Source organism: Pseudophryne corroboree, chromosome 10, assembly GCF_028390025.1.
Source record: "Pseudophryne corroboree isolate aPseCor3 chromosome 10, aPseCor3.hap2, whole genome shotgun sequence".
In the NCBI taxonomy this organism is placed as follows: Eukaryota; Metazoa; Chordata; class Amphibia; order Anura; family Myobatrachidae; genus Pseudophryne; species Pseudophryne corroboree.
Window position 1 is genome coordinate 158,012,185 of NC_086453.1, and position 25,792 is coordinate 158,037,976.

Sequence of the window (25,792 nt, forward strand, 5' to 3'; positions counted from 1 at the left end):
AATGTGAATTTCGGCTCATACCGTGTGACGTAATGTGAATTTCGGCTCATACTGTGTGGCTTAATGTAAATTTTGGCTCCTACCATGTGGCATAATGTGAACAAGGGGCACTACTGTCAGTAGCGTGTGAGCATGGGGACGTGTGTGACAAATGCTGGTGTCCTGCGGAGGAGGAGTCTGATGGTATAAGAAGAGGCAAATGTGGCTCTGATAGCACATGTGTAAATTTTAAACTTTACTTGTGTTATATTAAAACTCAAATGTTTGGCTTCCTAAATATCCCGTAGTTTTCAGAGTAGCCAGCTCAAAATCAGGGTGTAGGTGCTGGGGGAGCAAGGGGTGGGGTGTGTGTGGGGGGTGGGGAGGGGAATGCATATGCACCTAGACCCACCACTCTCTAGTTCCGCCACTGGGTCAGGGATAGGTTGGGGAAGTGTAAGCAGCGATAGGGTGCAGCGGCAGCTAGAACTCAGGGTTATCCGTAGCGGGCAGTCAGTACCTGCCAGTGGTTGCAGCATTACGTTTCATTTTATTTCTCTGGGGTGTATTATATCTACTTTATTATTAGGAACTAGGGAGAAATTAGATTAAGCCATGTGATTTTACTGAGAGAATGTAAAATAGTGATAGACACGCCCCTGAATGGTGCTAGATACACCCTTCCTGCGGTGCACCCCCTAATAAATTTAGCTGTGCACGCCTATGCCTGGGAGTGCATTGTGCAGCGGAGGCCGGCACTCTCCTCCTCCTCCTTTCAGGTAGCAGCTTCAGCAGCGTCAATGCCTGCTGCAGTCTCCCGCCGGAGGCGCTACACACAGGGTGATGGGGATGTACTGGAGAAGCCAGTGCCTCCCCAGCCATTGAACTCACCGCACGTCACTGGACACTACCCCCTCCCAAACATGCATTCATATTACACTACCCCCCTTCCCAGCACACATTAATATCACACTACCCCCCCTTCCCAGCACGCATTAATATCACACTACCCTCCCTTCCCAGCACGCATTAATATCACACTACCCTGCCTTCCCAGCACGCATTAATATCACACTACCCTCCCTTCCCAGCACGCATTAATATCACACTACCCTCCCTTCCCAGCACGCATTAATATCACACTACCCTCCCTTCCCAGCACGCAATATCGCACTACCCCCCCCTTCCCAGCACGCATTTATCGCACTACCCCTCCTTCCCAGCACGCATTTATCGCACTACCCCTCCTTCCCAGCACGCATTAATATCGCACTACCCCCCCAGCACGCATTAATATCACACTACTCTCCCTTCCCAGCACGCATTAATATCACACTACCCCCCCTCCCCAGCACGCATTACAACACCCCCTTCCCTACCCAGCACACATCAATGATACCACCTCCCCCCCAGCACACATTATGACACCCTCCCTCCCCAGCACACATAATTATGATACCCCCTCCCCCCAGCACACATAATTATGACACCCCCTCCCCCCCAGCACACACAATTATGACACCCCCCTCACCCCAACACACATCAATAACACCCCCTTCCCCCCAGCACACATTATGACACCCCCCTCACCCCAGCATACATCAATGACACCCCCCAGTACACATTATTATGACACCCCCCTTCCTCCCCAGCACACATCAGTGACACCCCCTTCCCCCCAGCACACATTATGAAACCCCCCTCCCTCCCCAGCACACATCAGTGACACCCCCTCCCCCCAGCACACATCAATGTGAAAGTTTCTTTCCTTCCCCCTCTCCCTTCAATCTGAGGCAGCACCACCTGAGCCTCTGCAGTCAGAGTTCCTCTATGTGGCTGGCTTCTACTGTAGTACTGCGCGCTGCTCTACACTAGCAGGGCTGCTCCTCTTCCCGTGGCTGCTGGCTCCTCCAGTCAGTGCACAGTCAGGTGTACATCACGTGACTTCCTGTCTGTGCATTGCTGTCCCCTACTTGAATCCACCGCTGATAGCAGAGGAGGGGTGAGCGATGTTGAAGACTGCTGTGTCTTCAGTGGGAGGGGAGGGTGGACTGGATGGGCGACACTGCTGCCTGTTTTGACTAGTGCAGTGGGGAGGAGCGTGAGTGGGTGGGAGATCAGAGTGTGAAGAGCTTCTGCTCATGCTGCCAGCACTGCTGCCAGTCAGAGTGACAGGCGCAGCTCCGGCAGCAACACTGCATATCAGCAAGGTAGCAGAGCAGGGAGAACGCCTCTCTAGCCCTGTGCCTCCCTGTTTTGAAGACCTTGCTGAGCGGGTGGCACTGGGCCTGGTGATGGCACTCCCCCACACTTGCTATCCTGAGAACCTAGTTATCATGTAGTCCCTAGCACTAAACTAACATCATGATACACAATAAGTATAGTGTGCCTCCTCAAATATTCTACACATGGCAGCACTGGTTGTTTTTAAGATATCCTTAACACGGTCTGGCTGTCCCCACCTTTTTAATAGGATTGTGGGTGAACTCCGTAATCCTAATGATCAGGGTCTTGAAATAAATCACCCTCTCCCAGACAAATAGTTGAAACCCAGACTGTGTAAGTGATGTCTGTCATCTGTATTGGTTTTAGTTTTGACCAAGATGTCCAGTTTATTGGTGCTTTTAGGGCTAAGCTGTTGCTTTTACTTGGCAGTCACTGGAAAAGATGAGGTCCCAGACTAAAGGATCATCCATTCTTGGCTGTTGGTGGAAGATACTTTTAGTTTATGAAACCCTCCTGCCTGACCAGTGCTACTACTGTCCCATTGGCCTTTTTCTGCTACTTCATCAGCGAGCAGGAGCTACTGCAGCAGGTACTGGATGCTCAGGCGGTATAAGAGAAAGAGAGTGAAGACCAGCATTTCCATGTACAGCATAACATTTGCTGGTGGCAGGGATAGACCAATTTAATTTGCCATCAATGGTAGGAAGTCAGAATTTTCCCACTTTGAATTGTTTAATACCAAGGTTGATTCCTCAAACAGCAACTTCTAGTTAAAATAAATAAATAACATATTGTAATCTGTACTGGTGGTCAAACTTTTAAGGGAAGTATGGGCGATCCTACACATATGCAGCAACCACTTCTAAGCTTTGACAGGCTGTGCTGAAGACATCATAGCATGGGTATGCACAACGTGGGGTCCCTCTGCCATGATGTCCATCAGCCCAGCAGGTTGAGCGTGATGCTGAGCATCCCATGTCAAGGCTGCAACTGGTAGGGGGGGGGGGGGGGGTTTGTTGTCCTAAGGGGGGCATGTGCCCCTGGTGCAGGATTTGAGGGTTGCACCGAGTAGTTACAGAGGAGCAAGTTTTTTTTTTTTTCCACCAGGAAGTACGGTGTTGCTCCAGTGAGACTGCAGACGGTTCCTGGGGCAGTGTCTCTGACCCACCTGTCTGCCGGCAGCTGGCTCTGACGCTGTGCGGGTCAGCTCCAATACCTGGGATCTCTCCAATGCAGGCTACTGTCTTAAACTCTGTTCTTTGCCATGCAGTGCTGCAACTAGCGTGCAGTGCACCGTGAAAGCTATAGAAGCAAGCTGTTGGTGCTGTGTGTTTCAGCAGGTTATGATCCCGGCTGCCTGACCAGCACCAACCGATAACAAGCTGCCGGCTGCACACCATTGAGAGGACATGCTGACCCAGGCTTTTGCTTGTTAACAGGTGCAGTCACCGATGTTACAGAAAGCAAAGGCTCACTTTTGCTAGCTATCCACTTGACAGTGAAAACTAAGGGCCTAATTCAAATTATTGCCTTGCCCTGGGTGATGAAAGTCCTAGTTTCAGCCCTGGTCATGTGATCTACAAAAAAAAGAAATTGCTGGCCCTCGCAGGTAAAAACAGGGCAGTGTGAACTGCGCTAGGGTTACTATACTCCTTCGTGCTGGGTGTGGGATAATAATCACAGAAATAGATTTACTGTAAGTGGATGTTTCCTAAGCAGCTCAATTTTTAACGCTGTACTTTCCAAATGAGTGCAGTCATGGGGAAAAAAATCCATTGTTATAATTTAGAATTAAATGTTAATGCAGAAAGTGTGTCCTTAGTTGATGATGTGAATACATAGGCTACAAGTAGGATAGTATGACTATATAAAATCTTTATCTAAAAATGTATGCAGTCATTTAATGGGACAGAGAAACATGAAATGTATTTTTCTTGAAAATCTTATTTATATTCCTTTAATAAAACAGTACATGCTGGTGGATGTCAAAGCAAAATTGTACAAATTGGGAGAAAACAAGATCTTAATATCGGGGACTGTCGGGGTACATGGAGTAGCTACAGGGCCTTATTCAGAGATGGATGCAGCTGCTGTGTTCACATGCAGTGGCTGCATCCATTGGGTCTGCACACGCCATTGGCCTTAGTGCGTTAGTGACCCTTAACTATGCGGCCGCATCCTGGAAGGATGCAGCCGCAATTTGATTGACCCAGGGATTTGCGGGCGTGGTCCGGACAACGCAGGTGTGTTTGGACCATTTTCAGGGCAGCTACATGGAGGTCAACCTTTAAATAGATGCCATGAATGTCTCGCGGGGCTGTGCTGGATGACCCCTAGCATGTGAGTAGATGGATGCAGATCTTGCTCTGAATAATCCCCAAAATGAATTGTATATGGTGTAGAAGTCTGCGTGCCCCAGGCTCACTGAAAATATACTCTGCTAGAGAGTGCATTGTATTTGGCAAAGGGTTTTACATGTAATTTGGATTTTAATCCAAAAACAGAACCTTAAATATACTTTTCCTTTTAATAACCATACCAGTTGTCACTGTTTTGATAATGCATTCGTTTCACAAATAAGCTGGAACATGTATGGTAACTGCTTGAGGCTCCAATCCTTGTGATAGTTTTTAAATGTATCAGAATGATTAGGTGGCTCTGTATACATTGAGCATTGGGCTGATGGACATGAATATAAGCTGGTTGTGTATAGTGGACTGATGGACAGTACGGATGTGTAATATCGCTATAAGGTGGGTGGGATATGTTCGTACCTGAGGTTCAGTCGTTGCGTGATTTGACGTATCCCGTCTTCCGTGATGTCGAAGCCAGCAGCTATTCTTTAAACGCACCTGTAAAGCTGGGGCAGAAGGACCCCGGGAGGACAACCCAAACACAGTGTACTCAATGACCACTACACAGGGAGACGGTGACAAACATTTATTTAACTGAAAGTATCAGTCACCGCTGTAACTCAATTCTTATTAGTAGCAATTGTATAGGTCGAACATCAATACAATTCCCTGATTCTTTCCCTGTCTATAACAGTATTCACAGCTTAGGTATCTCAAAGGTATGACAATACATTGGTCAAACAATCATACATATATATAATAGCCATCATTTGAATTGCAATAATATTTTGAGGTAAGAAATGCCCTGACAGTAGTTGTGATGCAATTCCTAAACTGTCCATAGGGTGGCACTACACGCCGGGCACTACTGTTTAGTTCCTGCGCCTCAGGTGGCGTTTGTGGTCAGTGTCTAATAAACTCCTGAGGAGACGTCAGTGGACGTAAGGTAAGTATTCAGAGGAAGGTGTGCAGAACGGAATATCTGTAATATAACACAGCAATAATAGCTAACGGTGCTACCCATATTTGTATCCACAAAAAGGTAAGGTCATTCTTAGCATAAAGTCTCGTATCGGCCTCTAGTGGAGGAGTCACGACTGAACACAGTTCATCTATGTATGTTTAACATCACCACTTGGAACTGTGGTACAGTGCTTTAAGTTGGAAGTGTTTTACTGAGGCACTTTGGGTCAGGGGCATCCCCCTTGTTTCCTGGGAGTCACTTATAGAATCAGCCTTCCCCGCCTGATGGGGCCCAATACTATTAGCCTGTAAGGTGAGGATTGTGAGTGTAGCTGCTGGAGTGGGTATAGCAGGAGTTGGGGTGTACCGGGTACCTGTCTGATGGGACTGCAGAATTCCCTTCCGTGGTTCTGGCGACGCTGATCAGATCCTCTGCTCCTCTCACTGCAGCGGCTCTGCAGCGTGACACTGCTCTCTCTCTGCTGAGAGGCCACCGGGAGGCTCCCCCTGTGCTGGGCCGCGGCGGTGATGTGCGGCTCTTATTCGGTGCGTCTCTCCCTCTCTCCTTTACAGGCGCTCCCCCGCTCGGCAGACCTCCGGGTGCACGCAGTGACTCTGCTCTCACTTGCTCTTCCGCTCCCTGGCTGGCGGCAGCCGGCGGCTCCCTTCCTGCTCTCTCACACTGCGGCTCTGTCCTCAGCTGCTACCCACGGCACGGTTCACCCGGCGTGCTCAGCCACTTCACTGCACGCCCCTCCTTCATCCTCTCCTTCTTTTATTGGTACACCTCGCGCCACTGCTTCCTCCAATCCCCACGCTTCAGGGGTTCCCGCTCTCCAGACCCGCGGGATTCTCCTGGGTCTCTCCACTTCCTCACTCAGCCCCCTCCCGTTGGGCATTGCTAGGCAATGCAAGTGAACACAATTAACCCGTTCAGTGTTCCTTTACCTGAAGCAGCATTTTGCTGCAGTTAGGGGGTGGATTATGGCATACTGGGGTACTCCAGGCATGGGTACCACATGTGCCCCAGGTGGAAAGAGGCGTGTCCTCACGCATTTGGTAGTGGGCCCAAGTCTCTGACATTGGTCAAATAAATGAAAGAAATAACAGTAAACGAGTACAAACAAGTTCAGTATAAGCATACATTGGAAACAGTCAACAATTTACTCTCTATACCTTAAAGGCGGGACGCCTTGTGTGCTACGTCCCGACCTTCTGGTCTCAACTACAGGAATATCGCTCTCGCTAAGAGCGGTAACTAGGTTAGGCCGATTCAGGCTTTCAACAGGCATGTGGAACACTGGTTCTGGAGCCACAGGTGGGGCTGAATACGGTGGTGGTAAGCCACCCATAAACACTATGAGCTCCATGGGATCATGTAAGGGTATGTCCCCCAGGGTCTCCTGCCCCTCTGCCACAGGTGAGTCTGCACTCTTCATCGGTAGTTCTACGGTACAGAGCTTGAGTTGGTCCCTTGGCACAATGCTGACTGGACCTTCTGGGCCCTTACGGATCTCGTAGGTGTATCTTTCACCCTCCAGAACACTGACCACGGTGTATGGGTAACTCTCCCACATAGCGTCAAGCTTGCTGGTGCGGTGATTCAGTTTTTTCAAGACAAGGTCCCCAGTCTTCAATGCCTCATGTCGGAAGTGGGCGTTGTAGTTCATCTCCTGCCGATATTGAGCATGCTCCACTCTTTTTGTTACAATTTCTCGGGCAGCTTCTATCCTTTGCTGGTGCTCACGGACCCAGACGGTCTTTTGGTCGACGAGAGGGACCACTGCAGGGGCCAATTCCAGGTCCTGGGGTAATCTGCCTAGTCGGCCAAACATGAGAGAGTAAGGCGTGAAGCCGGTAGAGCAATGTTCAGTGCAAATAGAGTAAGATTCGGGTGGGTTATTTTATTTCTGTGTAGGGTAAATACTGGCTGCTTTATTTTTACACTGCAAATTAGATTGCAGATTGAACACACCACACCCAAATCTAACTCTCTCTGCACATGTTATGTCTACCTCCCCTGCAGTGCACATGGTTTTGCCCAACTGCTAAAAAAAATCCTGCTGCGATCAACTTGGTGCGATCTTCTGCCGCCAGGCTCCGCAGCATCCCAATGAGGGTCTGGTTAGCTCGTTCACACAATCCATTCCCCTGCGGGTGATAGGCTGTTGTCCGAGCTTTTTGGCAGCCGTAGTAAGAACAAAGTTCGTGAAAGAACTGCGACTCAAAGGCAGGGCCTTGGTCGGTCAAGATGCAGTCTGGATACCCATAGAGTCTGGCAAAGTGCTTCAAAAACAGTTCGGCAGTGTTTTTAGCAGTGAGATCTTTGGCCAGGACGGCTACTAAGAACTTGCTATAATGGTCCATTATTGTAAGGGCATACAGATACCCACTGGCACTTAGCTCCAATTTCACATGGTCCAGGGTGACGATCTGTAGTGGATGCTTGCTCTTAATGGGATGCAGCGGGTCCTTTTGGGCAGCATCAGGCTGTCTTTTCCTTGTGCATGGAACACAGTCACGGCACCATCTTTCCACATCTTCTTGCATGCCCACCCAGAAATACCATGTGCGTAGGATGGCTTCAGTCTTTTGAGTGCCGACGTGTCTGGATTTATCATGATAGGCCATGAGCAGAAGAGTGGCTTGATCTTTAGGGACAACCACCTTAGTGACTGGTTGGTGAGTACTCTGATCTACTGGCGTCGCTGGTGCATTAAGGCCACAAATTCCCTCAGCACTGGACTCCTCCACTGTCTCTCATGCCAATCGACTGTGGGAGCATCCAGTAGGGTGTTTTTCACCAGTGGAGTACCGGTGATGGACAGGGGGCCTGACGTGGCCGTTCGTCCCTTTCGAGAGACTTTAAACACCGGGGTCTCGACCTCCTCATCCACATCTGTCTGCCTCCGCGACATCTATGGTGGGTAATCGGGAGAGGGTGTCGGCATTCCCGTTTGACTTCCGACTTCGGTAGGATACGGTGTACCAGAAATTGGCTAGTCGGGATACCCATCTCTGTTCAAGAGCTCCGAGCTTAGTGGTAGACAGATGTGCCAGCAGGTTATTATCCGTCATGACGACGAACGGCGTGGCAGCTAGATAATGTTTAAACTTTTCAGTGATAGCCCAGATGAGGGCGAGCAACTCCAGCTTAAACGTACTGTAGTTCTCATAGTTCCGCTCAGTTCTGCGAAGGTCCCGGCTGGCGTATGCGATCACTCTTTTATGCCAGTCCTGCACCTGGGAGAGTACAGCTCCTAGCCCCCGGTGACTGGCGTCTGTGTATACTTGGAATGGTTGTTCATAGTCAGGATAGGCCAGTAATGGGGCTTCGATCAAAGACAACTTCAACTGGTGGAAGGCTTGCTGTTGTTCCTCTCACCAACACACCAAGGAGGACCCTCTTCGCTCATGACCCGATTGGCCTCAGAGCAATTCATGTAATGGGGCCGCTACTGTGGCAAATTGTTTAATGAAACGTCTATAGTTGCCCACGAATCCCGAATAGCTTCGGACATCTCTGACGGTCTTGAGGACTGGCCAGTCCTGAATGACTCTGATCTTCTCCGGATCAGGCATCACGCCCTCGGCGCTGACAACATATCAAAGATACTGGACTTTGGGCTTGAGCAGGTGACATTTGCTCGGATTAAGCTTCAGGCCGCAGTTGGTCAATTGTTGGAACACTTCTCCCAAATGTCGCAGATGGTCCTCATAGTTTCTTGAAAAGATTATCACATCGTCGAGGTACAACAGGACCATCTTAAAATTGCGGTGTCCGAGACAGTGCTCCATGTTGTGCTGGAAGGTGGCCGGAGCATTGCAGAGCCCAAATGGCATCCTCATAAATTCGAATAAGCCCATTGGCATAGTGAAAGCTATCTTCTCGATGTCTTCAGGGGCCATTTGGACCAGCCAGTAGCCACTGGTGAGGTCCAGTGTGGGGAAATACGCTGCTGTCTTTAAGGCTGTCAGAGATTCTTCGATTCGGGGGAGCGGAGAGGCATCCTTGTGAGTTGCAGCATTGAGCCTGCGGTAATCTACGCTGAAGTGCAGATTACCATCTTTCTTCTTAACTATCACCAGTGGAGTGGCCCATGGGCTGTGACTTTCGCGGATGACCCCAGCCTCTTTCATCTCCGCGATCATGTTCCTCACTGGCTGGAGGAAGGGGTCGGTGTCATTCCTTGATAGGAGGGGTCATCCCCGTGGGGATGTGATGATACACTTCGTCCACTTGCCCAAAATCAGAAGGGTGTTGGCTGAATGCAGCAGCATTGCGTCGCACAATCTGTAGTACTCAGTCTCCTTTATCAGTGGGGGTGTCAACATGAGGTTCTTCCTCAGTTGCCGATGTTTCTTTGTTTGCCACCCCGATTGAGCTGCGGTTACACCCTGTCCCACGATGTCTTGGAAGTCAATCCAACTGACCTTTGCCACAGGACAGTACTTGTAGAGTCTGATAGCGTACAAGTGTGGGTTCAGAAGATGGACTGGTACCCTCCCTTGTACAACTTTGGCTAGTGTCCTCGCCACAGCGAATGGCTGTTGCCCATCCCAGTCGTAGGGTTCCACCAGAGGCTCGTAGTCTCCCCTCCTGGACCAATTCTTGTTTTGCACCACACCACGTGCTCGGAGTTTGGTCTCAGTAGAACAGGTTGGCGGTTGGTTGATTCGGGCCTTTCCAATCTCACCCTGACCATTAACAAATCTCTTTTGACCCTCTAGCAATTTGACAGTCTTTTGCAGGGCCTTTCGTTCCATAGGCTGTCTTCATCTCGTGTCGTAGGTGCTTCTACTAGCTTCTCTGGACAGTTTCTCAGAATGTTCATGCCCAGAATCATGGGTGGCAAGTGCGCACTGGGCGCGGTGGTGATGAGGTATCCTTGGCGGTTCAAGGCGGCGTTTCCTACTTCCACATCGGCTTCCCAGTAGCCCTGGAAGGTGATGGGTTGTCCATTGCTGGCTAGCAGGTGGAGCCATGTAGCGGGTGGGGACACAATGGTGGCTTCGTCCCAGTGTTGATGGAACTCCGTAAGTCGGATTGTAGAGACTTGTGAGCCCGTATCCAAAAGAGCCGGTATCTCGGTCCCATTGATGCGGATGTTCAGGTGGGGGCACTCTCCAACATACTGGGGCCACCACTCCCGTGACGGCGGACCAGTCAGTGGTTCTCCTCCCTAGGGTCCGTCCCTCACCTCGGGGTCCCCCCGTTTAAAGGGTCAAGTGGACAGTTCCGTTCGATGTGTCCGCTCTAGTGACATCCCCTACAAATTGGTCGACCCTGTGGATCAAACTGATCGGTAGGCCGTCGGCCCGACTCTCTCGTGACCTCCCATCGAGGACGGTTCCTTCCACCGCGTTCTTGACGCCATTCTCTGCATCGGCTCTCACTAGATTCTTTGCCAAGTCCTTCCAGCTTCTGACTCATCCAGGATAGGCTAAGCGTCACTTCTGACATCTGTCGATTCAGCACTTCGATAGGGTCTGTTCCTGGTGGGGCTTGCGCCTGCTGAAGGACTGCCCCTGTTTGGGTGGAGGCATCTACATTTTTGTATCGAGGGATGCTCTGGAGATCATCTTCGTCAATTTTCCTTGGTGCCTCGTCGTCTTCAGTCTCGTCGCCCTGATTCAACCCTAATATCTGTAAGACATCTTCTTTAAATGCAGAGAAAAAACTGTCTGGCTTTTGGTGTCTCCACATTCGTAATTGTGACTGAATTGCTTCACCTTGCGCCCCTTCAATAAATAAGTTTATTAGGGTGTCATCGGTCAGTCCGACATCCAGTGGGTCCAGTGATCGTACAGCCCTCAAGGCTTCCTGTAGGCCTAGTGCAAATTCCCGTAAGATTCACCTGGTCGTTGCTTTCTCGCGTACAGATGGCTCTTTAGTTCTGCTACCGTTTTGCAGTCGAATATGTTCCTTAATTTCTGGAGTATACAAACTGCATTCTTCTTCTTGTTATCCTCCCATGCTCCTACTTCCCTCAGTGCTGAGCCTATTAATTGTCCCTTCAGGATCTCTACTTTTTGTTCTTCAGTGAGTGTAAATAAGCGAAACATGGAGAGCATTTTGTCTCTAAATTCTTTGAAAGTACTTGAACCAGGCACTTGTTTTCCTGCGTATTTCCTACTTTCGCCAAAGTAGTATGGCATGGTGATAGGTGATGCAGTTGTCCCAACCGGGTTTCCGGGTGCCGCTGGTGGTTGTCCCTGTCTCGAGGACGACTCAGGAGTGTCTGGGTTCAACATCTTAAAACGATCCTGTTTGTGACGCCAAATGTAATATATCTATAAGGTGGGTGGAATATGTTCGTACCTGAGGTTCAGTCATTTCGGGATTTGACGTATCCCGTCTAACGTGATGTCGAAGCCAGCAACTATTCTTTCAACGCACCTGTAAAGCTGGGGCAGAAGGACCAGAAGTGAAAAAAACAGATTTAAGGACTGCGCTTGTTTGTCTCACTTGATGGATGAAAGCAGCTAGGGAGAAGAGAGAGGATTTCCACTAACTTCTCCGTAACTATAAACAAGAAAAGAAAATATCTCCCAGCGCTTACGTTTCTCAAGTGATTTGATATATTTCCCACTACAATTATCAGGGTATTCAAATTATGTAAATAAATCCAATGAAAATGTTCAAATGAATATATTTTCTTTATTCAAAGTATAGTGTTAAAAACACATCATAAAAGAAAATTTCTCTGGCTCTATTTCTATATAAAATCAAATAATAGTGAACCCTAATACTGGTATACTTAGACAAAACATAAAACATATATAGTCAGTGATCAGCTTATTTCAGCGATTTACTCACTCAAAGTCCACAGCTGTAGTCTCCAGGCAAGCTCTAATTCCTTTTGGGAGATTTGAATTTTTACTGGGGAAAAGGTCCTGTCTCTCCAGAAGTAAAAAGTGTCCAGCCAGACCAGATAACTCTGCTCATATAATATTCAGTCTTTGTGTAGCATCTCCTGATAATACAACAGCATTCTTTGTCAGGGGTGTACCAAGCATAAAAAAACTTACTTCAACGCCAGAGGTCCAGAAAGACACGGGTGTCTGCCGGCAGACAGTTGTTAGTGCCTCTGCTATCAACTAGTTTCACCTGTCTAAGCAGGCTTCCTCAGGATGGCCGAGTGCACTTACTACCCCATTCTTTAAACCCTCCTTGGCGTCTGTTGCTATGGCGACCGTGATCCCCCTCGTGTGCTGCTGTTCCTTGCGCCACGTCCCTTCCGGTTAGACTCTTCCGCCTACAGGAAACTCCGCTGCTTCCAGCCCCGCATTGTGTTACTATGGTAACTGGAAACTCCTCGTGCGCTGATGGTCCTTGCGTCACGTCACTTCCGCTTCCCATCTCAGTTGTCATGGTTACTCAGACTCTTTCTGTTCACAGCGTTTTTTGCCATAGTAACTAGAGGTGTCTTTTGCTCTCACTTCCGTCCTCTTTTTCTCAAGTGAATTAGCAGTGTCCTTTATCTGAGTTGTTATAATAACCCCTGCTACTCCATTTAGAAGATCTCATAATATTCAGAATTGCTCTGTCATATACACATTTCCTCCTTTATATTTAGTCTGTGGAACCCTATATTTCTTGTTTCGACAGTCATTAAAATATAACTTTATTCTATCATCTTCCTCTTCGGAATTGTCGCGTTCTGGTTGTCCAGGATTAATACATTAACATTCAATAACATAAAACAACACAAAACAGTGCCAATACATAGCATTATAAGTAATTACTCCCCCCCCCATATAAAACTTCATTTCCTAATCTTAGGTTTCTATATCTTATTCTTTTAAGAACGGATGGAGTTCCCAATCTATATTTAATCCTTTCGGCAAAAGGGTCTCCAATTCAAAAATAGTTCTCGCTTCTTCCTTCAAGAGTTTACAATCCCAATCCCCCCCTCTCCATGATTTCTGTATCGGTTTAATTCCAATGAACTCCAAGGATGCAGGATTACTATCATGGACTTTGGAGAAATGTTCTGGAATACTGTGATTGTCTTTCTTTGTTCTAATATTATTTAAATGCTCATTTATTCGAGTTTGGAGGCAACGGTAGGTTTTCCCTACATATTGAAGCCCACAAGGGAAGGTCATCAGATAGATCACTCCCTTCGAATTACAGGTGATCTTATCCTTTATTTTATATTCTTTTCCTGTGCTATTGGATTTGTATTTCATTGTCGGTTTCGTTGATGTATTTTTCATTTTTCTACAGACCACACAATTATTACACCTGTAGAATCCCAGCTCCATATCCTTTAACCATGTTGTTCTTTCCTTCTTATCATTCTTACAATAACTTCTCACTAGACTGGTCTTTAAAGTGGGTGCTCTTCTATATATTATTATAGGTTTTGCCGGTAAAATTTCCTTTAACTCCTCATCTGTAGTGAGGATGTGCCAATGCTTGTATATACTCTCTTCTAAGAGTCTACGCTGACTTGAAAACCCCGTCAGGAACATCACATCATCTTTTTTCCTCTCGTCCTTAGCTTTATATTGGAGGAGAATGGTCCTGTTCATTTCATCCACCTCATCTTTATTCATCTCCAGATCGCTCTTTCTATAATTCTTTTCTCCAAATTTCTTCATAAGGTCCATTGCTTGTGTATCGTAATCTACTTTCTTAGAGCAATTTCTCCGTATTCATTTCATCTGACCTTTAGGGACATTCGCCAACCACTTTGGGTGATGATTGCTCGAAGTTGCACGAAGGGGATATTCAACATAAGTGATTATAAATTGACCCCCTCTGAAGTAAAAGTCCTCGAGAAAGGACTTAAATTTGCTCCAACAAACACCCTCAATAAATTTGATACAATAGTAGATCTCCAAAAATTCATTAGGACAATTACACTGAAAAAGTTCTTTAAAAGAAGTGAACAAGAGAATAATATGGAGAAAGAAATGAAGTCAAAACCATATGAGCACTCAGATCTCAAAAGAAAATCTACCTTTTACCCTGCACAGTTGAAAGGTCATTTACAGAGTACTTTCCAGAAACTAGTGGAAGAAGACATCAAAAGGATCCCGGAGAAGGTGGAAAAAATGGGGAAAGGGAATTTAAGCGTTAGAGAAAAAAGCCCTGAAGAGCCTTAAACAGAATGAAGAGATTGTGATCAAACAAGCGGATAAAGGGGGGGGGGGGGTATTATAATTATGGATAAAGGAAATTACAATAAGGAATGTATGAGATTATTGGAAGATACAAGTACATATCAACAATTACAGAAGAATCCCATGGAAGAGTATAAGAAGGACCTAGAAAGGATCCTAAAGAATGCCTTGGAAAAGGGAATACTCACCAAGGACGAATTTAAATACATATACCCGGAATATCCGAAAGTGGCATTATTCTACCATTTACCAAAAATCCATAAGGATATAACCACCCACCCCCCGGAAGGCCAATAGTGGCAGGGATCCAGTCATTAACGTCGCTTCTATCATGCTACATTGATGTTTTTCTGAAAAAGCAAATCAGCACACAACGAAGCTATGTCAAAGACACTATGCAAATTTTGGATATACTGAGCAGGATGAAATGGGAAGAAGGCTATTTATTAGCAACGTGTGATGTTAAATCACTCTATACCTCAATTTTACATGACCAGGGAATAGAAAATGTTCAGAAAATTCTTACAAATGAGTCAAATATGAAAGAAGACCAAATTGATTTCATATTGAAAGGTATCAAATACACACTGGAGCATAATTTCTTCTGGTATGGGGGCAAGTATTATAGACAAACCCAGGGAACAGCGATGGGTACGAATTTCGCACCCTCGTATATTAACCTCTTCCTTGCCCAGTGGGAAAATGAAGTTATATGGGCCGATAATGAGTACCTTCCTAACCTTGTATTATGGGCAAGGTATATAGATGATGTGATCATCATCTGGAATGGGACAAAAGATGATCTGGAACAATTTATCACAAAGATTAATATAATTGGATATAATCTGGAATTCACACGCAAGATCAGTGACACCAGTATCAATTTTCTAGATCTAACCATCTTTATTGAGAATGATCGAATTGAAACAAGAACATACAGTAAGGAAGTGGACTGCAATAGTTATTTAGATTTTAAGAGCAATCATCACCCAAAGTGGTTGGCGAATGTCCCTAAAGGTCAGATGAAACGAATACGGAGAAATTGCTCTAAGAAAGTAGATTACGATACACAAGCAATGGACCTTATAAAGAAATTTGGAGAAAAGAATTATAGAAAGAGCGATCTGGAGATGAATAAAGATGAGGTGGATGAAATGAACAGGACCATTCTCCTCCAATATAAAGCTAAGGACGAGAGGAAATAAGATGATGTGATGTTCCTGAAGGGATTTTCAAGTCAGCGGAGACTCTTAGAAGAGAGTATATACAAGCATTGGCACATCCTCACTACAGATGAGGAGTTAAAGGAAATTTTACCGGCAAAACCTATAATAATATATACAAGAGCACCCACTTTAAAGACCAGTCTAGTGAGAAGTTATTGTAAGAATAAGAAGGAAAGAACAACAGGGTTAAAGGATATGGAACCGGGATTCTACAGGTGTAATAATTGTGTGGTCTGTAGAAAAATGAAAAATACATCAACGAAACCGACAGTGAAATACAAATCCAATAGCACAGGAAAAGAATATAAAATAAAGGATAAGATCACCTGTAATTCGAAGGGAGTGATCTATCTGATGACCTGCCCCTGTGGGCTTCAATATGTAGGGAAGACCTACCGTTGCCTCCAAACTCGAATAAATGAGCATTTAAATAATATTAGAACGAAGAAAGACAATCACAGTATTCCAGAACATTTCTCCAAAGTCCATGATAGTAATCCTGCAGCCTTGGAGTTCATTGGAATTAAACTGATACAGAAATCATGGAGAGGGGGGATTGGGATTGTGAACTCTTGAAGGAAGGAGCGAGAACTATTTATGAATTGGAGACCCTTTTGCCGAAAGGATTAAATATAGATTGGGAACTCCATCCGTTCTTAAAAGAATAAGATATAGAAACCTAAGATTAGGAAATGAAGTTTTATATGGGGGGGGGGGGGGGGTAATTACTTATAACGCTCTATATTGGCACTGATTTGTGTTTTATGTTATTGTATGTTAATGTGTTAATCCTGGACAACCAGAACGCGACAATTCTGAAGAGGAAGATGATAGAATAAAGTTATATTTTAATGACTGTCGAAACAAGAAATACTAGGGTGCCACAGACTAAATATAAAGGAGGAAATGTGTATATGACAGAGCGATTCCGAATATTATGAGATCTTCTACATGGAGTAGCAGGGGTTATTATAACAACTCAGATAAAGGACACTGCTAATTCACTTAAGAAAAAGAGGACGGAAGTGAGAGCAAAAGACGCCACTAGTTACTATGGCAAAAAACGCTGTGAACAGAAAGAGTCTGAGTAACCATGACAACTGAGACGGGAAGCGGAAGTGACGTGACGCAAGGACCATCAGCGCACGAGGAGTTTCCAGTTACCATAGTAACACAATGCGGGGCTGGAAGCGGCGGAGTTTCCTGTAGGCGGAAGAGTCTAACCGGAAGTGACGTGACGCAAGGAACAGCAGCACACGAGGGGGATCACGGTCGCCATAGCAACAGACGCCAAGGAGGGTTTAAAGAACGGGGTAGTAAGTGCACTCGGCCATCCTGAGGAAGCCTGCTTAGACAGGCGAAACTAGTTGATAGCAGAGGCACTAACAACTGTCTGCCGGCAGACACCCGTGTCTTTCTGGACCTGTGGCGTTGATGTAAGTTTTTTTATGCTTGGTACACCCCTGACAAAGAATGTTGTTGTATTATCAGGAGATGCTACACAAAGACTGAATATTGTTTGAGCAGAGTTATCTGGTCTGGCTGGACACTTTTTACTTCTGGAGAGATAGGACCTTTTCCCCAGTAAAAATTCAAATCTCCCAAAAGGAATTAGAGCTTGCCTGGAGACTACAGCTGTGGAGTTTGAGTGAGTAAATCGCTGAAAAAGGCGTATCACTGACTATATATGTTTTATGTTGGTCTGTTTTGTCTAAGTATACCGGTATTAGGGTTCACTATTATTTGATTTTATATAGAAATAGAGCCAGAGAAATTTTCTTTGATGATGTGATTTTAACACTATACTTTGAATAAAGAAAATATATTCATTTGAACATTTTTATTGGATTTATTTACATATTTTGATACCCTGATAATTGTAGTGGGAAATATATAAATTCACTTGAGAAACTTAAGTGCTGGGATATATTTTCTTTTCTTTATAGAAGGACCAGAAGGACACCGGGAGGACAACCCAAACACAGTGTACTCAAGGACCACTACACAGGGAGACGGTGACAACCATTTATTTAACTGAAAGTATCAGTCATCGCTTTAACTCAATTCTTATTATTAGCAATTGTATAGGTCGAACATCATTACAATTCCCTGATTCTTTCCCTGTCTATAACAGTATTCACAGCTTAGGTATCTCAAAGGTATGACAATACTTTGGTCAAACAATCATACATATCATATATAATAGCCATCATTTGAATTGCAATAATATTTTGAGGTAAGAAATGCCCTGACAGTAGTTGTGATGCACTTCCTAAACTGTCCATAGGGTGGCGCTACACGCCGGGCACTACTGTTCGGTTCCTGCACCTCAGGTGGCGTTTGTGGTCAGTGTCTCCTTTACAGGACACTTGTACCTTAACAATAAACTCCTGAGGAGACGTCAGTGGACGTAAGGTAAGTATTCAGAGGAAGGTGTGCAGAACGGAATATCTGTAATATAACACAGCAATAATAGCTAACGGTGCTACCCATATTTGTATCCACAAAAAGGTAAGGTCATTCTTAGCGTACAGTCTCGTATCGGCCTCTAGTGGAGGAGTCACGACTAAACACAGTTCATCTCTGTATGTATAACATCATTACTTGGAACTGTGGTACAGTGCTTTAAGTTGGAAGTGTTTTACTGAGGCACTTTGGGTCAGAAGTGTCCCCTTTGTTCCCTGGGAGTCACTTATAGTGTCAGCCTTCCCCGCCTGATGGGGCCCAATACTATTAGCCAGTAAGGTGAGGATTGTGAGTGTAGCTGCTGGAGTGGGTATAGCAGGAGTTGGGGTGTACCGGGTACCTGTCTGATGGGACTGCAGAATTCCCTTCCGTGGTTCTGGCGATGCTGATCTGATCCTCTTCTCCTCTCACTGCAGTGTCTCTGCAGCAGGACACTGCTCTCCCTGTCCTGTCCCCTGCTGAGAGGCCACCAGGAGGCTCCCCCTGTGCTGGGCCGAGGCGGTGATGTGCGGCTCTTATTTGGTGCATCTCTCCCTTTCTCCTTTACAGGCGCCCCCCTGCTCGGCAGACCTCCGGGTGCACGCAGCGACTCTGCTCTCACCCGGTCTTCCGCTCCCTGGCTGGCGGCGGCCGGCGACTCCCTTCCCGCCCTCTCACACTGCAGCTCCGTCCTCAGCTGCTACCCACGGCTCGGTTCACCCGCTGCGCTCAGCCACTTCACTGCACACCCCTCCTTCATCCTCTCCTTCTTTTATTGGCACACCTCGCGCCACCGCTTCCTCCAATCCCTGCGCTTCAGGGGTTCCCGCTTTCCAGACCCGCGGGATTCTCCTGGGTCTCTAAACCTCCACACTTAGCCCCCTCCCATGGGGCATTGCTAGGCAATGCAAGTGAACACAATTAACCCTTTCAGTGTTCCTTTACCTGACAGTTTCTTGAGCAGCATTTTGCTGCGGTTAAGGGGTGGATTATGGCATACTGGGGTACTCCAGGCGTGGGTACCACAGATGATGTAATAATGGTTAGCATTTCTGCCTCACAGCACTGAGGTCATGGGTTCTATTCCCACCATGGCCCTAACTGTGTGGAGTTTGTATATTCTCCCTGTGCTTGAATGGATTTCCGCCGAGTACCCCGGTTTTCTTCTACAATCCAAAATTATACTGGTAGGTTAAGTAGCTCCCAACAAATTTATCCTAGTAGGCCACACCATGTACACGTGATAGGGAATAAACTGTAGATTCAGGGGCGTATCGGGATGCCGGGACGATTGCCGGTGGGCTGGAGCGTCCGTCCCCTCCATGGTGGTCATGGTCGCCGTGCTTCCCCTCCCTCCCTTCCCCCACAACACCAGGTTGTTTCATCTTTTCTAAGTACAGCTGTTGCCACAACACAGGCTTGACTCGCTGGAGCCACGGCTATGAAGCTGCTAGATGCCACCACTATGCAAATTACCCAGTACAGTGAGAGGTCGCCAGCTTGGATATGTGTAGTGTCTGGCTTCTCACTGTGCTTGCTGCGGGCAGCATCCAGTAGCTTCATAGCCACGGCTCCGGCGAGTCCAGCCTGCGCTGCAGCAGCAGCTGTACTAAGAAAAGATTAAACGACCTGGTGTTGTCTTGGAAGGGAAGGGGGGCGGGGCACAACCACCACAGAGAGGACTACCCTGGTTGCAGCCCACATGTGAGAGCTTGCTCCAACACTCACACACTGACACACAGTCCCATATACACACACAGCACCTTACAAACTGCCCATGTACCAGCACCACACACACAGCCCCCTACACCCAGCCCCTCACCAGACTTCAAACACTGCCCCCTGCACCGAGTACCACACACACAGCCCCCTGCACCCAGGCACTCAAACACTGCCCCCTGCACCCAGCAACACACACACAGCCCCCTGCACCCAGCCCCTCACCAGAACCTTAAACACTGCCCCCCGCACCACACACACTGCCCCCTGTACCCAGCACCACACACACTGCCCCCTGTACCCAGCACCACACACACTGCCCCCTGTACCCAGCACCACACACACTGCCCCCTGTACCCAGCACCACACACACTGCCCCCTGTACCCAGCACCACACACACAGCCCCCTGAACCCAGACCCTCAAACACTGCCCCCTGCACCCAGCACCACACACACAGCCCCTTGCACCCAGCCCCTCACCAGAACCTTAAACACTGCCCCCCGCACCACACACACTGCCCCCTGTACCCAGCACCACACACACTGCCCCCTGTACCCAGCACCACACACACTGCCCCCTGTACCCAGCACCACACACACTGCCTCCTGTACCCAGCAACACACACGCCCCTCACCAGCAACACACACACACACACACACACACACACACACACACACAGCCCCCTGCACTCACCACCACACACACAGCTGCTTGCATCCAGCCCCTCACCAGCACCTCAAACGCAGCCCCCTTTTCCCAGCACCTCACACACTGACACACACAGCCCCCTGCACCCAGCACCACACACACTGATGCACAGCTTCCTGTACATACGGCACCTCACACACTGATACACAGCTCAACATACACTGCCAGTATTGCTGTTGGTCCTTCTTAGGTATTTACAGGTGGTTGTCTAATCAGGTGCAGCTGTAACATAGTATGGGCATGTTATAGGAGTGACACGGGCATGTTGCTGATAGTGGTTTACGTATAGAGACGCTGAATTGCTCACATTGGAGGCCCTACTCAGACATATGATCTGCACCTAGCATAGGGCTGGTAAAAGTGTCAGTGGTGTGACCGATGGTGGCGTCTAATGACGCACGAAGCATAATTGGAGCGTCTGTAGACACTGACAGTGGGTGTCTCAGTCCTTGTCATTCATATGCACGGATGTACACCAGGGAGCTGCATTAGCAGAAAGTAGCAAACCCAATTTTTGTAAAAGACCCAGGGAAGGTTGCAAATACATCCAACAGAATCAGGCCCTATGAGGAGCAAGTTTCCTGCCAAGCGTGACATACTCCACCCCCTCAACAGACTGCGCCTCCAGTAGGGCATCATCCAGATACTGTATGTCCCCGGCTGGTTTTCTATCCCAATACGCCCCTGTGTAGATTGTAAGCTCCACTGGGGCAGGGACTGATGCGAAAGGCCAAGTATTCTCTATAAAGCACTGCGGAATATGTGTGCACTATATAAATAACTAGTAATAAGTAAATAATAAATGAGGATAATATGGCTGTGTATACACTGTAGTGGGCAAGATAAGATGGCTGTGTATATGGTGGGCATTGGACCGAGGTGGGCATTGGACTGAGATGACCATGAGGATGATACAATGGCTGTGTATATATTGATCATTGGGTTGTGGTGGGCATGAAGATAGTAACTCTGTAGGTACTGTTCACTGGACTGTGATGAACTAAATAATGATAAGATGACTGTACTGTATATGGCAAACATTGGACTGTGGTGAGCATAAAAATTAGAAGATGACTACAGTATCTATTAAGCATTGGACTGTAGAGAGCAGGTGATTTGGTGTGTACATTTGTAAATGGTGAACATTTGATTGTGGTGTAAATGAGAATAATAAGCTTTGTACTGCACTGCCTATGGTTAGCAAGAGAGGTAAGATGGGAAGATTGGAGTGCATGCATTTTTTGTACATCTCCACTTACATCCTTGCTGCAATCACACTAAAAACCTTCAGGTTCGCCATGCCGTGGCAGGATTCGGTAGTGCTGAGAGTCTTTTCCCATGAAACTGCGTCTTCGTTGCATAATGATGCAATAGGACGCACAAGAAGATCCTGGTCATTAAAATGATATGCAGCATGCCTATATTCTGTGAATAATTGTAGTAATAATAATAATAATATTATTTATATAGCGCTCTTTCTCCAATAGGACTCAAGGTGCTTAAAAAATACATAGCATAATATAGTACAGAAAATAATGAAGTACATTTTCATAAAATACAGAAGCATGAAGATACTAAAAGGGACACTATGGAAATGCTTGAGTAAACAGGAAAGTCTTGAGTCTACTTTTGAAGGATTCTATAGTTGGGGCCTCTCGCACTGTGCGGGGAAGTGAGTTCCATAGAGTCGGAGCCGCATGACTAAAGGCTCGACCCCCAGATGAATTACGGGAGATTCTAGGTACTGCTAAAAGTCCTTCATCTACAGATCGCAGTAATCGAGTGGGGGAGTATGGGGTCAGAAGCTGCTTCAGGTACCTTGGGCCCTGGTCATGTAGTGCTTTGAAACCCAGTAAGCCAGTCTTGAAGATGATTTGCCATCTTACAGGCAGCCAGTGAAGGGAGTAGAGGATGGGTGTTATGTGGCTAGAACGGGGCTGGTTGTTTAACAGCCTGGCAGCTGTGTTTTGCACCAGCTGTAAGCGGTGCAATTCTTTAGCTGGGAGACCAAGGTAGAGGGCATTACAGTAGTCTAATCGAGATGATACAGATGCATGTATGACTTTTGGCAGATCATCTGAGGGATTTAAGTGCTTGATTCTGGCTATGTTCCTCAGGTGAAAGAATGAGGATTTGATTGTGGCTGGTATCTGATGTTTAAGTGTCAAGCCACCATCCAGGACAACGCCAAGATTTCGCACACGATCAGTGGTCTGTAATTCTGAATCCCCGAGTGTAAGTCCAGTTGGTTGGCTATGCTGCAGTCTTGTCCTTTGATGTTGCGGTCGTATCATAAGGACCTCTGTTTTATCTGGGTTCAGTGGCAGCCAACTGGCGCTCATCCACTCCTGGAGCTCAGCTAGACAGCCATTTAGGGTTGCTATTGTGACTGTATCTGTATCCAAAATGCCACTTTTTTGGATTTTGTATGCAAATACAGTCATAGTCACACACAGTATAGGCATGCTGCATATCATTTTAATCAGCAGAAGCTGATCATGCGTCCTATTGCATTACTGTACGGCTAAGATGCTCAGTGCTACCGAGTCACAGTGCACTCACGCGTTGTGTAACGCGAGTTGTAGTCACGGAGCAAAGATGTAAGAGGACACACCTGTATGTCTTATTTATGTCCTTTGCATTCATCTGAATGCTTTCTTCTGTATAAGAGATGTCACTGCAAGTGGTATTTTCCTATAACTTGCATAAATCTTAATATTGAATTTTACCTTGCATATCTAATGCACTTCTATTTGTTTTATTGTAGAAACATGAAAGGGAAAAACAAGATGGTATTCAAATGGTCTTATTACATGTCATTAATCTGCTTTTTATCATTCTACACAAAGCTGACCATGGCTTCTGGCATTTTGCAGCCTTTGATGGCGCTCATCAATTCTAATGCTAACAAAGTCAGTACTCTTGGTGGATCTAACTCGTCTCTTGCAGCATATGATCATTACAGTGCTAACGAAATACAAGTAGCTGATGAGAATTCTTCTACACAGAATGATACAGAAGGGCTTCTGCCACAAAGGCCTGACATGTTTCAGAGTGGCATATTTAATCATGAACCAAACACCACCCATTATGGCTTCACTACAACCAGTGCATCTAGGAAAGAGCTATTAGATAGTGTTAACGTGTCAAACTTTACATTTCTTCCCAATTTAACCTCTTCAGAAAACCTGACTAATGCTGACATGGACAATTCAACTCAGTTCACCATGTGGAATCATTTAACAGACTTCACACATTATCTCGTTCATCACAAATATATAGGAGACAAAGAACAAAAAGGTAACAATGCAACCCTGAAAATACATAATATTGATCACAAAGAAACATATTACATAGGTACATATATTGATTGATAGCTCTCCTTTATTGGATCCTACTATAATTATTTACCTGTAAACTTTGCATTTTTACTGTCTGTGTTAGTCTTTTGTACTATGGAGAGATTTATCGCTCTCAAACCTTTGATAAAGTGCCAACCAATCAGCTTACTGATGTTTAACAGGCTGTGTTTGAAAAATTACAAGAGAGGATTGGCAAGTTCTTCACCTCTTTCAACTTTGGGGGAGATGTACTAAGCCTTGAAGAGAAAGAAAGTGGACCGAGATAAAGTACCAAACAATCTGCTCCTAAATGCCATATTACAGGCTTTGTTTGAAAAACGATAGGAGCTCATTGGTAGTTTTTCTCTCCAGTTTACCTCTCCAAGGCTTAGTTCATCTGCCCATTATCTCTATCAAAGCTATGATAAATTTCCCCCAATATGCCTCAAACAATCACTACTACCCTCATATGTCACCTGACAGCATACAGTACTAGCCTGTTTTTTTATATTTGTGAGTATGCTATGATTTGTCCTGTATTGACCACATTATCCTTATGCTATCTGCTGTCATACATTTGTCACTAATGTCTCTTGATGCTTTGTATCCGGGTTTACTACACTTAATGAAGAACTCCAGCCACATATAAAAATATAACACCCGCTCTTTCCCTGTATAGCAGAGTTATTTGCAAACTACTCAAGTCATGATGACTCGGCAATAACCATATTCCCCAACCTCAGTAAACAATCATTTTAAATAGAGATGTGTGATTTGGTTTTCCTGAAAAATGAACACACAGAAATTAAGACTTTGGAGTCAAATCAAGTCCCAGTTCGGAATCACCAGCCTTAAGTCTGTTGTCAGTTTGGAACTCTGATTTACAAATCAAACTTGGGTTTTGGATTGCATGTACACAGATACAAATTATATAATTTTATATATTGTTTTCATATTGATTTTTATCAGTGATTATCAATTTTAAACCGAAAACGGAATCCGAACCAAAACACTTGCCAGAACCAAAACGATGATGAGTTAAACTTAAAACCAAAACTAAACCATAGCTGCAGAGCCAGCGCAAACCGCTCAGCAGATCCTGCAAAGCAGGGAGGCACCGGACCAAAGAGGCGATCTCCCTGCTCTGCAGCCTCTGCTACATACTCTACTGTTGCTGGCAGTAGCGTGAAGAGCGGCTCTTGTTCACTTCCCTCCGGCTCCCTCCCTCCTCTTTCCTAGCCCTCCTCCCCCTCCTTCCCTGCACCTTCACCAGCGGCGCCGGTAGCTTGAAGTGTGCTGCCTTCACGGAGGAAATCTCATCTGCCGCTGCGCTGATAGGACCTGCCTCTCTTCCCCTGGACGTCCTATAGTTGCTGCGCCCACGCCATGTACTGTAAGTACAAGTAGCATCCACTTGGCAGCGCAGTGCTGCTATTATCAGCTCCCTGAGTCTGCCCCCACTCCTGCTGCACCACCCCGGGCTGGCCTATCTGCAGGGACCCTCAAGAAGGCTAAGTACAGCTGGACATGGAGCGCATTACTGGCTACCAGTACCACCCTGTATTCACTGCTGTGTACTCCAAAGCCATGTCTCTGAGGAAGAGAGCTCTGTAGCTGAAAGTCAGTGTCAAGTATGATGTAAGTTGGGGTCTGGGGGGGCTGCATACCCCACTAGGTGCCTCTATTGCTATGCT

General features: G+C 46.4%; 1 protein-coding gene across 2 annotated transcripts in view; it reads left to right on the forward strand.

Moving 5' to 3' along the window:
* Window positions 1–25,792, forward strand: part of GFY (golgi associated olfactory signaling regulator) — a 387,029-nt gene that overhangs the window by 202,454 nt on the left and 158,783 nt on the right. Inside the window, exon 1 of one of the 2 annotated variants that reach the window (XM_063942896.1) lies at window positions 23,530–24,057. The exons of the other annotated variant lie outside the window; for it this stretch is intronic. Within the exon in view, the coding sequence (XP_063798966.1) occupies window positions 23,547–24,057 (511 nt within the window). The 5' untranslated portion in view covers window positions 23,530–23,546. Of the gene's footprint in view, window positions 1–23,529; window positions 24,058–25,792 lie in introns of those variants that run through there. 2 annotated transcript variants of the gene reach the window in all.